Source organism: Cydia amplana, chromosome 19 (assembly GCF_948474715.1).
Source record: "Cydia amplana chromosome 19, ilCydAmpl1.1, whole genome shotgun sequence".
In the NCBI taxonomy this organism is placed as follows: Eukaryota; Metazoa; Arthropoda; class Insecta; order Lepidoptera; family Tortricidae; genus Cydia; species Cydia amplana.
This window is the reverse complement of record NC_086087.1, coordinates 11,294,156-11,310,289: the sequence shown is the minus strand read 5'-3', so window position 1 is coordinate 11,310,289 and position 16,134 is coordinate 11,294,156. Positions and strand designations below refer to the sequence as shown.

The window sequence follows — 16,134 nt, the reverse complement described above, 5'->3', positions numbered from 1 at the left end:
CACAGGACGGGTGAATATCAAGCATGCTTATAAATCGTGGTAATGATAGCAAAATCTCACAGTCTCCTGTGTCTCTGGTATGTGGCGAGTGGAGAATTTCTTCAGGAAGGAGTCTTCTCTCTTCAGGGGAGGTTTTTTCATTTGCATCGCCGAGCTCAACTGGACCGTCGTCCGTAGCTTCATCCATCGCTGGTTCGACTTTGTTCTGCATATGCACACACACAAGTTAGACCAGATGCTTCAACAAATTTAGGGTATTGTCAAGCAAAGTTATCATGCTGTCAGAAAGTTAAATTTGGCTCAAGGAAGATTACAAGTTAGATATTCACAAATGTTTCGCCAATAAGTTCAAAGATAGTTCGTTAAATTTGAATTGGTTGGAAATTAGAAATTTGTAAATAAACATACACAATGCAAATGAATCTTAATTTCAAAGATGCCTCTATACACACTTTATATCTTTATTTATTTGTGCTTTTCAGATTTTATTTATATTGAAATGTAATTTATATACGTGCAAACAATCATCTACCTGTATTTACATGCGACTATGCAGTATTCACACTAGATAAACAAAATTGCATAAATATAAAAAGTATATTTGTAGAGTAGGTAAGATATTAGTGAGTGTGTATCTATAAAATCGACGTAAGTATCTAAAACTAGAACTAAACTGCATCTAAAGTCAGGAGCTTAATACTAGAGTTTTAATAAATCTATTCAAATATTTAAACGTACAAACAGATGCAATTAAACATTGAATACAAGTTGATCTCCCAAGTGACAGTAAGAAAGTAGAATCGCTTTAAGGTGAGCTAGTAAGACACAATATCCACAAGAAACACACATATCCAGTGAGATCATTCCCGAAGGCCTAGACACAGACGAAGGTAGCACATTAGTGGGAAATCAAAACAAACAATAAACAATCGACAACCAGGCGTCTTTACCGAACCCTCAAATCGAACCTTTTTATTTTCCTGAGAGCCTGGTAGTATGCCATGACAGCTTGGACGTGCCTCCATTTATGCCCCCGTTTGTCAGGGTCAGATTCCTCTCTCTCGGGCTTTGTGTCCTGCATGGACTTGTGAGAGCTTGACGAGCTCGATGCAATGATCGGTCGCCTATAATAGATGCAGCGTGTTACACGATAGCAGTGTACAGTGTGTGGTCTGTTCGTGAAACCCCACCGTGAGTTTCGAAAGCGACTTAACCAAAAAACGTAAACAAACCATATTTAAAAGTTTCAAATAAAAAAGGGTGCCACATGGCTTTTATAACCAACCATGTTCTTAAGTGAAATTATAGGAAATCATAGATAATGCGCTTATTGTCACTTTTAAGCTGGCTCAAAACTCACGGTCTCCTCAATACACTGTGGCAAAGAGACACCACAAAAGAATAACATGCATAGTTACATAATAAAATAAATCAGCTTCTCTATCTTTTGGACAGTACAAAGTATCAAATTACGTGTATGGATTAGCATTACAGTGACGCCTATTCGTCCAGCTGTGCAGTCGTGAACTAATCAATACTATGCAACTTGCAAACATAGTTTTGTGATAATGCGATGCGGTACGGCACCAATTACGTAGGTATCGGTTTGTTTAATGCGTTATCGATTGATGTGGCTTCCAAGTCACTTGTGCATGTTGTAGTATCTTATAATTTAGTTGAAATTAACTAAAAATACTGGTCAGTAACAGTTTTATCTAAAAGATCATGGAACATTTCTAAAACAATTTACTTATTGTCATCGACATTTTCACATCTCCATTGTCAATCAAGGAGTTTACAATCCTCACCTCATCTCATGATATGACATTAGAATACTTCAGGAGGTAGTACCTACCTTTTTTTTTAAAGGTAATATGTATAATGTATAGGGTAATTCGCCAGTAACTGGCTACAATCTACATGTTAGTAACTGGCCATCCTAAACTAAAAATGATTCTATTCACCTATAAACAGAATTCATTTTCGTATAAGCAGACTTCAATAACTAGCCACCTCCACCTTATACTAAAATGAATTCTGTTTATAGGTGAATAGAATCATTTTAAGTTTAGGGTGGCCAGTTACTAACGAGTGGCCAGTTACTGGCGAATTACCCTATTATTGACCAGTACCTACTGCATCATAAGTATGATAAAGTTTTTTAATCTACTGATTTAAAACTAGACTTATATCGACGGGATATGAACCGTGATTACCTTTTGTATTGTTTTTGAGCTCCCGATATCCCGACCAACGAGCGAGAACGCGTGTCCGGTCGGTGGTAACGTTGAAAGCGAACGCAGCCGATGCGCACGAATGAGGGTAGACCGCGCACGGTCTACATAACTTTGACACCCACCCGTTATCTTCAGCGTGAACAAGATGCATGTAGCTGCGTCGAAATTTCGGGAGCTCAAAAACAATACAAAAGGTAATCACGGTTCATAGGTCGATATAAGTCTAGTAAAACTAACCGTGAATCATTCAAAACTGTTATTGATTTAAAACTGTTTGGTTTTTATCATATAATAAAATTATTTTTAGTGAGTTGAAAGCCGCATCAACCACTCACTATCAGGCGTCAGTCGGCTCGGGTCGTGCTCATTCCTAGGGTGGCTAAGCTCTCGAAGCGGAGGTTGCCAGTTCTGGCCACTTACATATCGTCGGGCCTCGCATTTGTCGTGAATGGCGATAACTTGCTCAACAATCTAGACGGGTTAGGAAAATTAGGATTTATTGTCTTTCTTTGAACAATACATTAAAATATATAAAAGTTTTGGAAATCTATCATGAAAATACCTAACCTACATATTAATGACATATGACGACCGGTCTGGCCTAGTGGGTAGTGACTCTGCCTGTGAAGCCGATGGTCCTGGGTTCGAATCCTGGTAAGGGCATTTATTTGTGTGATGAACACAAATATTTGTTCCTGAGTCATGGATGTTTTCTATGTATATAAGTATGTATTTATCTATATAAGTATGTATATCGTCGCCTAGCACCCATAGTACAAGCTTTGCTTAGTTTGGGGCTAGGTAGATCTGTGTAAGATGTCCCTTAATATAATATAATATAATATAATATAATTTACATGTTTCATCATAGGGTAATATTGCTACTATTCTATAGTTATACCTTATGAACATTTTTGAAAAGAAGTAACAGAAAAAAAAGATGAGAATGGGGTCACAAAAGAATGTAATTATTAGTCATCTAATAAAATGTAGATATGCATCGGGATAACATTGGGGCGAATTTTAGACCTGCGTATTTAATTACCTTATTGAAATTCTATTCAAAAATCAAAATTATTAAAACCAGAAAAATAGTAGGTACTTACATAAAGTACCTACATTGCATGTTTTAACTAGTACTCGTAATAAATAAGCACATTTTGAAAATTAAGCAAGTAAAATATTTCACCCTATCAATAGGGATTATCGGAAGCCGGAGTAAAGATAGAATTACGACATACAAGATACCTGTCAAAATCGATAAGTTCCTTCCGATGAACCCCTATAAAACAGCCATAAACCAAGCTCCCTGTGTCAACCTACTGTGTCGGGACTCCAGCCATACATTATACTAATACCTATAATATGTCGATGGGCGTTTATAGGTATAAGTAATATAAATAAATAGCGACGTAAGTCTGTACTAGTTAGCGTTTACTAAAATAAGGTTACGCACAATTATTGTACATACAAGTATGACAAGAAGTTTCGACATTCTTGCATCTAGCTGCCAGTCTTTTTGTATTTACTACATGTTGTATAATGTTCTTTGTAGACAGTACAGTTTCACATCCAATTTATTCCCAGAGCTATTTGGTTATGGCCATTTTTTTTCGATAACTTGTTGCCGTTATGCAGGTAGTGTAGTGACCTAATCCAATTGCTGTAGAAATTATGAGACAAAAGCAAAGTCTTGACGATCCCCTTGTGATTTTAACTTAACACTACCTAAATAAACACTGATTTAAACTTTCACGATTTAAAACTTTTTTTTACGCGATTAAGTTCCGTCGTTGTTAATAATAACTACAAATAATTCTGGTGCTTTCTTTGAGAACGGCATGAGGGCATGACGTTAGTCATTGTACAATGACATAGGTACCTACTTAAACATTCGTAAGTGAATCTTTGAATAGTGCTGCAAAGCTCAACCCACATCAATTAATTACTTCAGAGCCGACAGGGAAGCTCCGACGAATTAAATTAACACCTAAATTGAGCCTCTGAGGACGGAGAGCTGTAGTTCTGAAGACAGATTATGAGAAACAAAAAAGGCTAGATTATTAGCGCATTCGGCAAAATATTATCCTTGTAACGGTGCATATTTTTTTGTGCAACTGGTTGCCATGGTTACGTAACTTGGCCATACTTAAAAATAAGATGGGCATGGAATGGGTTTATCGCATATGTGTTACAGCATTTTTTTCTAATAATCTTTGTACCTAACTTTATATAGCGCTGGTTGCCTAGCGGTAAGAGCGTGCGACTTTCAATCCGGAGGGCGCGGGTTCAAACCCCGGCTCGTACCTACCAATGAGTTTTTAGGAACTTATGTACGAAATATCATTTGATATTTACCAGTTGCTTTTCGGTGAAGAAAAACATCGTGAGGAAACCGGACTAATCCCAATAAGGCCTAGTTTCCCCTCTGGGTTGGAAGGTCAGATGGCAGTCGCTTTCGTAAAAACTAGAGCCTACGTCAAATCTTGGGATTAGTTGTCAAGTGGACGCCAGGCTCCCATGAGCCGTGGCAAAATGCCGGGAACGCGAGGAAGAAGAAGAATCTTTCTAACTTTATTATTACCGTAGACTATCTACTCTGAGACTACGAGGACAATGCCGTCCTCGAAACGTCGTAGGTAATTTTGTAACTTAATTGTACACTCTTAAGTCCCGTTTTCGTAAATAATCTTTGTAACTGTTGCCATCTGGCAAACGGGAAAGAAAAACAACAAATAAGTTTTTGGCAAAAAATTCATTTTTGGTACAAGCTTTTATCGCTGACTGTACTTTTCTTACGACAGACAACTAATACTCATCGAGACAATTCTAAAAACCCCTAACACAATTAGGTTGCGTTGTTTCATCACAGAGTTCCTATGGCCACCTCCTGTCTCCATCATCAGATCAGTTCGACAGTACCATATTATTGTATTGTCATCAGAACTACATACAGCTGCCAATTTTCATGACGCTACGATCCTTAGAAGATGGTTAAATTATTTACCTTAGATTCCATTACATAGTTACATATACAGGTCGACCTAATAAAAGCTTGTTAAAAACAAATAGATTAGCACAAATATTTCCGCAAATAATGATGGAATGAATTTGTGCTTTCTTCAATTAATTTAGTCCGGATATATCAAGCTGTACAAAGTACACAGTATATTATTTACTATTTGTAACAAAACAAATTATGAATCTAGTCGGAATACTTTATCTCCTAAAAATAGAATAAGTTATTCTTTTTAAAACTCAGTTGCTTCATGTAAAAATCTGTTTGATACATAATTAATTCTCTTTGAATATCTTATCCATTTTTAATTTACACTGGATTCTTCAAATTAATAGACGTCTTAAAAACGGGGGGTTCCGTAGCTTCATATAATACAAACATACAAGTAAAAAAGCGTATCTTCGCGGCACTTACGTCGTTTTGTTATTACCGTTTTTTGTTCACCTGTGTTATAAGGATTCCGTTTTTGCCATTTTGGCTACGGAACCCTAAAAGGACAAAGAAAGAGAATTCTTTTAATAATAAGAAAGTTAATTCTTTGAAGACAGTACAATTTTGCATCCAATTTAATCCCAGAGGCTATTTAGCTAATTCGGGATCGTAATTTGTTACCTACGTAAAAAGCTTGATTGTAACAAGTCACGAAACACTCTTTCATCTAATTTGGACAATCTCATTGGAACGGAATACAAAAAAGTTGCTAAGACCTTTTGCCATTGGTAAAAGATCTTTCATAATGCATAATTTTTGAAGCTTAGAATTTTGAATATCTTAATTTTAACGAAGCGGTGGTGGCTGAGTGGATATGACGTCCGACTTCCAATCCGGAGGTCGCGGGTTCAAAATGTTCAAATCCTGGCTCGTACCAATGAGTTTTTCGGAACTTATGTACGAAATATCATTTGATATTTACCACTAGCTTTTCGGTGAAGGAAAACATCGTGAGGAAACCTGCATACATTTGCGAAGAAATTCAAAGGTGTATGTGAAGTCCCCAATCCGCATTGGGCTAGCGTGGGGACTATAGCCCAAGCCCTCTCGCGCATGAGAGGAGGCCTGTGCCCAGCAGTGGGACGTATACAGGCTGAATTATAAATAGAGGGTTCCGTACCTTCAAACGATATGAAAACGCCAGAAAACCAAAAGAGACGCGGATTTATTTTAATATAATACTTAATTCTTGTTGTTTCCCGTTGAAGCTTAAAAATGAATAAAAATATGGGCGACCATTATGATATTTTTCCATGATGAATGAAAATCCATTTAATCATCGTACCAGCTCACAAAATTTCACGAGAATCAGTTGAGAATTGCCTGTAGAGGAGGTGTAAGGCCTGAGTGGACACTCGAGTTGGGCGTGCAGCGGGGTGGGGCATGCGGCGTGCATGTTAAACAAATGCAAGCGTATAGGAGCGGCCTTAGTGCACGCTGCTCAAATTACATGTGAGGCCGACGCCACGCTGCACGCCCCGCCGAACGCTCCGCTACGAGCGTCCACTCAGGCCTTACACTTATACTCTATAGGTAATATGGATGCTAATCCGGACATACAAAAACATTTTTGCTCAAGCTGAAACGGAGACCTTCGCTTACGCTCGGTCAATTAGAACAAGGCCTATGGATAAACGTCCTAATTATAAACGACCCTAAAGCTCAGGAATAGTTGCAGTGTGAACAAATGTCAATGCTGCCTAAGAATAACCTCAATCAATAATCCAACAGGCCAATTCGAACATGCACCTGACATCAAACCGATATTTGAATCATATTGGAATCATATCAGTTAGCTGTCATTCGCGCGTTCATTACGCTCTGACTTGTCCATACGGTCGCTATTAGATATATCGGAGCGGCCAAGGTACTTACAAATATCTGAAAACGCCTCTATTGCTGAGGCGTTAGAGTGTGTATTCAGATACATAATTATGAGCACCTCAGTCGCTCCAATGTATCTGATGGCAAACTGCACATGTATTAGTGCAAGCGAGAGGCCGGTGCGAATGACAGCTAACTGATATGATTCCAATATGATTCAAATATCGGTTTGATGTCAGCTGTATTTCGAATTGGCTTGTGAGATGGGAGACTGCCATTTATCACATCAAAAAATCATGGATACTACAGAAAGAGCCGGGTTTGTTAACTTTACGGTGTGATTTAGAATTATACTTAGCAATATTGGGTTGTGAATAATATAATAATATACCCTTTGAAGTATTAATACGTATGGTACCTATATTATGAGACAACTTCTTATTTTTTACGTTTGACAGGTTTTATTATGGTTATTTATTTTTATTTTGTATTTTTTTCATTTTTGACATTTTAATTGTAAAGATAAATAATATTGATGTTTTATTAACGATCATAATATACATTTGTGTAAATTTACATAGCCGAATTAATATTGTAATTTATTAATATGAAATAAATGGCAATCAATCAATCAAATATTGTATTATGCAAAACCCTAATAAAATTACAAGCATCATTTTACATGAAGATTGTTTGCTTGATTTTACAATTTGGTGCATGCATTTACTGCATGCGAAATAAAAATGACTTCTAGATTACATACATGTAGACCTGAAGGGACCTTGCAATTATCTATTTAAGTACAAAAATAATTTTAATTTTTAACTAGCAGTAACGTCTGCAAACGATGCTATTAAGCTTAGAATAAATTTAAAAGTGGAAAAATTACTAACTTGAACTCACGGCCTCTGGACCCAAAACATCCGAGACAGTAATTTTGCAATTTATTCTAAGCTTAGTACCAAAATAATTTCGAACATCTGTTTAGTAACCGTAAATAATTTATAAACTAATACTACGTAACGTAATATACCCATTATCAGTTACGATAATAGTAGTTAGTAGCTAATGGGTACCTACTTAAGTAGGGGAGCCGGGGGCTTAATGTATCAGGGGTAAGTATTAACGCTCAATTTAGACGGGGAATTAAAAACATTTTTTTTTTGCTGAATTACTTTCTTATAACTCGAGGAATAACCTAAACACCGCCATTGCCCCGCCGGACATCGAAGCGAGTGAATGTGCATACGAGCTCTGTTTCGAGCAGGTATTGAAAAAAAATTACGGGGTAACAACTCCCAGTTTTTCAAAAAGTGTTTGGTGTAAAAGATGCGTAAACATTTAAAATTATTTTGTAATCGGAATTAGTGCTTAGATAAATACTTTACAAACCCTCATACTCAGAATCATAAAATTATACATATTTTAGACAATACACGCCTTATTCCTAAAACTGTTACAACAAGCCCCCCGCTCCCCTACTTATTATGAAATTTATTGCATCAGTTGCGAGTACGTTATAAGTACATTATATTTACCCATTCTAACTTTCACAGTTCTTAACACTCTCACACGATGCAATGGTAACTCTATAATTTGATATAGGTAAGTATATCCTTGAGAATTTACAACCAATAAAGAAGTTTGAAAAAGGTAACTTGAAGTTGGAGACGATGACATTGTTTTATAAACTTTAAGGTCGCTAAAATAACGTTAAGGAGAGCTGGAAAAAATTTTCGGCGATAATTTTATCTTTCCTTGAAAATTGGAGTTTCAGCGGTATTAGATAATTATCTTCCTATTGGAAATTACTGGAAAAGTTGTAGATGATGTATCGAATCTTAATTAGTTTATATCTTGATTTAAGTGGAAGCTTTGATTAAATGAGACTTCGATGTTAAAAATTATTATATTATAAGTACCTAAGTAGTATTCATATTTAAATATTATATGCGATCCGTTATCAATTTGGAAAATAAATAAATAAAACTCCGTAACTAACACTTTCTCAAGTAAGCCATACAACATTTCTTAATCGAATTTTGTTAAGCATCTGGAATTCTGGATCTATGGTTAAATGTACCCCATCCTGTACTTATTGATAAAAAAAGCTAAACTACTTAACTAACATAGTGAAATTTAAAATTACGATAGTAAATTTCCTTGTAGTCTGCCAAATATTGGCAGCCTGCCAATGTCTTGAGATACTGTATTGAATTTTACAGCACTTTAAACTTTAAAGTAAGTATGAATGTTGTCACATTAAATAACATGAAAGGCAAAGTTAGTACAGTTTTGTGTCAAATCTAACTTCCAATGATAATGGAATATAAGTATTTATTTCCTAGTTCGTCTATCGGCCTACTTTAATATTTTGTAAACTTGAGTGAAACTTTATCCACTTTGTAAAGTAAAGCAGCTGCTATCTGAGATGGGAATAAGACGTATAAATACATCTACCTCCAAACTTGAATGTAGGTCACGGCATTTGAATTATTTTAACACGGTCTAGACGGCCTAGCGTGCCTGTAAACTTTAAAAGCTAACAGCTAAAAGTACCCTTTGTTTATGTTGTTGTTTTTTTGGAAAGTTGGTAATTTGGGCCAAATTGCACTTCAACTTTGGCAATAAACAATATTTGCGTCTGATTTTAAGCCGCTTAAAACTTAGTAAAAGTAGTATTATTTCAGGTGACTGTAGGTACATACGTCTTCGTTGTTATCAGAACGAACTCTTACTATGTTTTTTGAAGGATATTATGCTACACTAACGTTTGAAAATTATTGAAAAAATATCTTGAAAATTTATACGAAAAGATAAGTACCTGCATTTTGTATTCTGTGTTGTGTTCAACCTGCATGACCTAACGGAAAAATATTTAAAAACATCTTTAACGAAGCATGACTGTGATAATATTACTGGCCGGTAACCGTACTTTTACAGTATAAAGTTAAATCGAAGCCACAGTTGCAGTATCGAGCGTTTCCCGATAATTAGTCGAGGGAGACAAATACTTTATAAACAACGATTGTACGGAACAAAGTTGACAGGCCCTTTGTCCATGGAGGGATCTAGGAGCTTGTAGACAACCGCTGTTAATTATTGCTATTGTGCACCGGAAAATACAAAATAATACCCTATTTCTATCTCGCCTGTCACAGTTTTATTGATATTCCTTACTGTCTTTCCAACCCTGTTCCATATCATTATGTTAACCTAAAAATAGCTCAAACAAAATGATATGTTATAAATTATTTTAGTCATTGTATTTCACTAAGAGGCCAGTCGTTAGAGGCTTTATCTTACTAATTTTTGTAGAAAGTATAATTAGAAGTACCTGCAGACGAAGATTGGGTACTGCAGTCACATGAGGGCGCACGAGCGGCCGGACTAGATCAGGGCTATAACCGCGAAAATCGAAGTTCGCAAATTGCGGGCATTTGTCTTTGTCACTCTAATTATGCCTTCATTGGAGTAAAAGAGAAAGATCCCCGCATATTGCGAATTTCGGTTTTCCCGGTAGCCCCTCAGTTCCCGCTCCTAGGCATAATATAATGCAGTCGATGTGGCCGAAATCGGTCAGGAGATGAGAGAAAGAGAGATTTTACCCTGCCGAGTTTTCGCCTAAATTAACTACTTACATAACCTAATACCTAAATATTTTTATTATGTTCTATACCGTAGGATTTCTTCAGTAGGTTTATATATTTATATTTACTATATCAGAGGCATTTATTTCTAGCAAATTATGCTTTCTGTTGAGCTTTCTGTGATCCGTTTACCTAACCTAATCTAACCTATATAGGTTCTGGTGGTAATGTGACTGGCCACTTAGTGAAAACATTTCTAGGATATTAAAAATACTTTAAAATATTCTCACCTTTGGCCCGGGCTCTTGCAGTCGCTGCTTGCATTGTTGCTGGAGTCATCATCGTCTTCTCTAGACGTAGCAGCAGAGAGGACTCTTGAGGAACCTGCGTTTATCTCGCTCCCATCGTTGTCTTCCCCTTCTGAGGTCCGAGAATTGCCTTCTTCTGCCTGTCAACAAAAAACAACACACTTTGTTACTCAATAATATGATTTCAGAATAATATTTCGAGAAATCAGTTCGTGGACTGTTTTACATCAGCGTAAACTAGCGACATCTGTGTTGAGTTTTGCGCTTTAAACATTTTGGTGTAGGACTATTATGGTCACGTTTTAATATTATCGCTGTTAATTTAGACAGTCTTTTAATCACAACAGCGACTAATGATAAAAAAACTACCAACAAAACCGTATTTTAGCTCGAGTTAACAGAAGCCCTATTCAGAGTTTCCATGCAAATTGTTACTGTTTTGATCTTATTTTGATACGGCCTTGAAGGTCGCGCACGCTGATTGGTGCATGCGTAAGAAGTGAAAGTGGTACGTGAGATGCGCGCCAATCAGAAAAACGATCGTCAAGGTCGTATCAAAACCAGTCCAAAACCATAACAAATTGTTAAATTAGAATCGACCTCCTATGGTATTTTTTTATAGTTTTTTTTTTAGTTTCATAGAGTGCATCTAAAACTACAGATAGTCATGCAAATCGGGAATAAGTGCATGCAATATTTATTGACCTGAATTTTCCCAAATGCTTCATTCAATTTGTTCTCAATTTGCATTAGATCAATTGCGTATACTGTTTTAAAAATGGAGGTTTATATTTTTGAAGTGTAAATGCAAACATATATTGATTTACGTCTACTACATACATGTATAATTTTTCTTATATAATTAAGATTTTTTATTTTATTTCACTTATTACTTTAGGGTAATCATAAGAAACAAAATGTTTATATACTAAAAACCGTACGCCGCTGTACTATTTTTTATTTTATCTTAATCTCCTACGACACTCTGTATAATTAATATTAGGTATCTACTTACAAAAGGTTGGTCACTTATAAATTCAGGCCTCTAGAATACGATTAAGAACTCCAAAATCTTAGCAATTATAATTAAAGCAGAATAAAAATAATAAATAAATAAATATTATGGACATTTTTACACAAGTTGACTAAGCGCCACGGTAAGCTCAAGAAGGCTTGTGTTGTGGGTACTCAGACAACGATAGATATAATATACAAATATTTAAATACATAGAAAACAACCATGACCCAGGAACAAATATCTGTGCTCATCACACAAATAAATGCCCTTACTGGGATTCGAACCCAGGACCGCGGCTTCACAGGCAGGGTCACTGTCCACTAGGCCAGACTGGTCGTCAAAAGAATCTTAAACCTTTTTGATGAAGAAAGTAAGTGCCCCGAGAGTAAACGTCGATATTAATTACTAAACCATTTCCTCGACTTTAATTAATTCTGTTAAGTTATAATATAATTTAAAGTGTTTTATCAACGTCTGGCCACGTTTTGACTGTAATAAGTTTCAACACCTTAATTAAAAAAAAATGGCTGACAGAGAAAAATATCACAAACCGAAATCCGAAATGAATACAACAGCCAGTTTTTTCTAGTACCTACTCATTTGAATGTTAGTCTTAAACTAAAATATTTAAGTAAGTATAAACTAGACTATGCTAAGAGGGGCTGTATGTTGAAAAAAAAAACATATACAGAGTGAATCAGGAGACGTGAGCAGGAGTAACCCTACGGATTCAGTAAATTATACAATTATATGAGCTTTGTTTCTTACTAATATGAGCGAGATTAATGTTCATCTTGTTAAGTGTTAAAAACAAAAAGTTTTAAATTAATTTATGACACGCTATGCATGGTCACTCTACTTTTAGACTAGGTACTTCTGTCAAATATCGATTATCCGTGATAAGTGTCAAAATTATTGTCATTAGAGACATTACTTTAAAACATCGTACAATTTATTTCCTTCATAATCAAGGTCCCGTCGTTACAGTTAAATAGGTTTATTTTTTAAATTAATGGTTGTAGGGTGACCATGATTGTAAAGAATTTAACTTTTACTGAACAAAAACAAAAAAAGGAAAAATATGTGTGGTCGTTTCACTTAGATACGATGGTGAACCATTAATTAACATTTACTGTCATGTGCAGAGCTGGTTGTGCTCATGTCTCCTAAATCATCCTGTATACAGTGGACCATATATAAAAATTGTTCTAAGAAACGATCAACTCACCTGAACTCTTATTAGTGGAATCGTTTCTTCATTATGTATGTTATACATGTTTTCGATTTTGCAAAAACCTCTCATTTATGTAATTTTATACTTGAAACTTTGTATTAGTATAAGTAGGTATATATAAGTATCACGATATACATTGAGAGTATATTACACCCTAAATTAGGCTTTCAAGACATATCGTATTTAAAATAGGAAAATGTTTTTGCACAGATACAGTGAAATTAGGTACAAATTAAATTAAACTGGTATAAGATTTTACGTTTTTGCGTGCGCTACTATTAGAAAACCAAAATTGACTACCTATAGCTTTAAGTTTAGTAAAAGTCTGGCCAACCATTACATTCAATCATTACGAGGTAAAGTTGGCAAATAAAATAGAAATTGGCGAAAACCTGGAAAGTCCCAACAGCAAAATAATATTGGGGCATTATCTATGAAAAGGGACCTTATTGTCGATGGCGCTTACGCCTCACAGCGTCGCGCAGCATTGTATTTATATGGGAGCATCGTTCATAATGGCGTAAGCACCATCGGCAATAAGGTCCCTTTTCATAGATAACGTCACATATTATTTTAGTTCATACAATCATACCGATGAGTTAGCCTATCCAGTAAATGCCAGTTAGTTTATATTTGTTTCGTTTGTGAACCAAATTCATGGCTATTTCATAACTAAGTTTAATCATAAATAATTGACGTTAAATTCAAAATTACTTCCTTAGCCCTTAACGCTAGGCGTGAAATAACAGTGTGTTTTTATAATCTTAAATTCGAGATTATCGTACTTACGTGGCAAAAATAAAACACTTTTGTTAAGATATTTGAGTTTAGTAAATTAAACGTAAATTTTTGACTTTATTTTAATGCCGTATATACTTAAGTATTTAACTTTCTTCAAATACCTACCTACCTATCTTTTTGCTATAATAAGCTGAACAATTTCGAGCATATTGGATTAAGTACTTATGCGTACAGATTTTTAAAGATATTACGAGCCCGTCCGGATCGTAGAGGCACAAACGATATTCTTTCAGGCAAACGGGATTTTACCAATTTTATTATCGGATAACACTTTTTTAGACAGCGTCGGCACGTGTAAACGAGACATAGGCAAAGCTTGAATTCAGCGAGAATAACCAACGAAAAAACCTGCACGCGAATCGTCAGGGCCGATGTTTATATAGCCATCCGCAGGAACCAACGAAGGTACACAAAAAACAAATTGAAACATCAAATATACAAGGTGTAACGTTATTTGAAAAAAAAAAAAAATGTACCTAATTAAACTAAAATAACACGTCTTAAAATATACTTATACGAAAATAGATGTCATGTAAAAAACTAATTTAAAAAACTTAGGTGTCGGTTAGTGAAGGAAATTGTTAAAAAGTATCCGACTTGTAGGTATATAGGACTTTGTTACGTAAAAAGTTACATATTCAGAGATTTGGAAATGTAAAATCAAGCAGCAATCAGTCGCAACATACCTAACACTATAATCTGTTCTAATGGCTGAACAGAACTGCAATTAGGGATCATAATCGAGTAACGTATAATAATCTAATGTACCTACATGTATATTTGATGATAAACGCTCTATACGTATAGAGCCCGAGCCAGTAACAAATTTCGTTACTCATAGCGCATATTCGTAAAGTGGTTAAGGGAGATGTACAGGGTGAAACGTAAGTCGTAAACAGAAATGTTTGTTTCTAAATATCACAGTATTTTAAGGCAATTCAATGCAGTAAGTCTAGAAGCAAACAATTAAACTTTATTGATAATAATTTTTAATAGCAAAAACACCAACCCCTACCCCTCACCCTATACTCTCCTTAGTTCGAATTTGTCGGCCTTTACCTTTCTTCGTCAAAAGTTAAGTCAAGACTACGCGGTGGTGTATGGGTCCATTTCGGCCTATCCGTAATTACGGACGTCACGTTAAAAATGAGCTGGAGTTCCGTGACGGTGATTCGGGGGGTAACGTTCTCGAAATCCTTCTCGTGTTTGCTCTGTACATTCGTTCGAGCGTGGTCTTACCATATCGAAACGTTCAATAAAAGTCTAACCTAGATTGTCGAATTATTATTAATTATTATTTTTACAGTTTAAATTCGTAGCGTAATGTTATGACTTATTATGACGTTTGATTGTGTCATTGTCAATTTAATATTTTTTCAACGTTCTTACCAGCAAATACAAAAAGGCAAATAGCATGTTACTAAGGTTAAATGATTAATCTTAGTAACATGCTATGGGTCTACCGGCCCGATTCGGATTTTGTAATAGACATCTGTTAGATATCTTTTAGACATCGCCAAGATACGATAACGATATGTTTAAGATCTAACCTGTCAAATTTGACATTTCCGCGATTCTGAAGATACTCTTGAACGATTTCCGCAAGATATTACTTAGAGATCTAATTCACATCTAATAGATATCTAACGCGATCTATCGTAAAAGTGACATTGGTGGCCCGAATTGCGCTGCAAAAGAGAACTAGTCGAAATCTAAACTATATCGTATCTAGAATGGATTTAGTACCTGTCGTCTCTTGTGAATATCTTGAAGTTCGAATACGGCAGTATGACAGTTTAACGTAGTAATTAGGGTGACCATGAGGCTCAGTAAATTTAAAACAATTTTTTTAATTCACGAATTAACAAACAACGTTTACATATTTTCGCATGTTGTCACGTCCAAATGTTAAACATTTAGCTAAAGTTAAACAGTAAGAAACACATATTTCTGTTCACGACTTAGGATTCACCCTGTATAATGAAGCCTTGTCAAAGTCGGCTGCTGCGACGTTGATGAATTAACGAACGGAAGCCACCGTAGGCTTAGAAAAAAATATCCTTCCGGTTTTTATCGAGTTACCGCCCGGGAAGAAGCTATTATAGATTTTAA

General features: G+C 35.5%; 2 protein-coding genes across 2 annotated transcripts in view; one reads left to right on the top strand and one right to left on the bottom strand.

The window, feature by feature from the left end:
• LOC134656855 (uncharacterized) overlaps window positions 1-16,134 on the bottom strand; it is a 494,896-nt gene that overhangs the window by 58,803 nt on the left and 419,959 nt on the right. The window contains exons 3-5 of the mRNA XM_063512379.1: window positions 10,952-11,109; window positions 969-1,124; window positions 61-205 (exon numbers count right to left, since the gene is read on the bottom strand). Of these exons, the coding sequence (XP_063368449.1) occupies window positions 61-205; window positions 969-1,124; window positions 10,952-11,109 (459 nt within the window). The remainder of the gene's footprint in view (window positions 1-60; window positions 206-968; window positions 1,125-10,951; window positions 11,110-16,134) is intronic.
• The window catches only part of LOC134656957 (protein D3-like), a 385,106-nt gene that overhangs the window by 128,640 nt on the left and 240,332 nt on the right, over window positions 1-16,134 (top strand). The gene's annotated exons all lie outside the window — the stretch shown is intronic.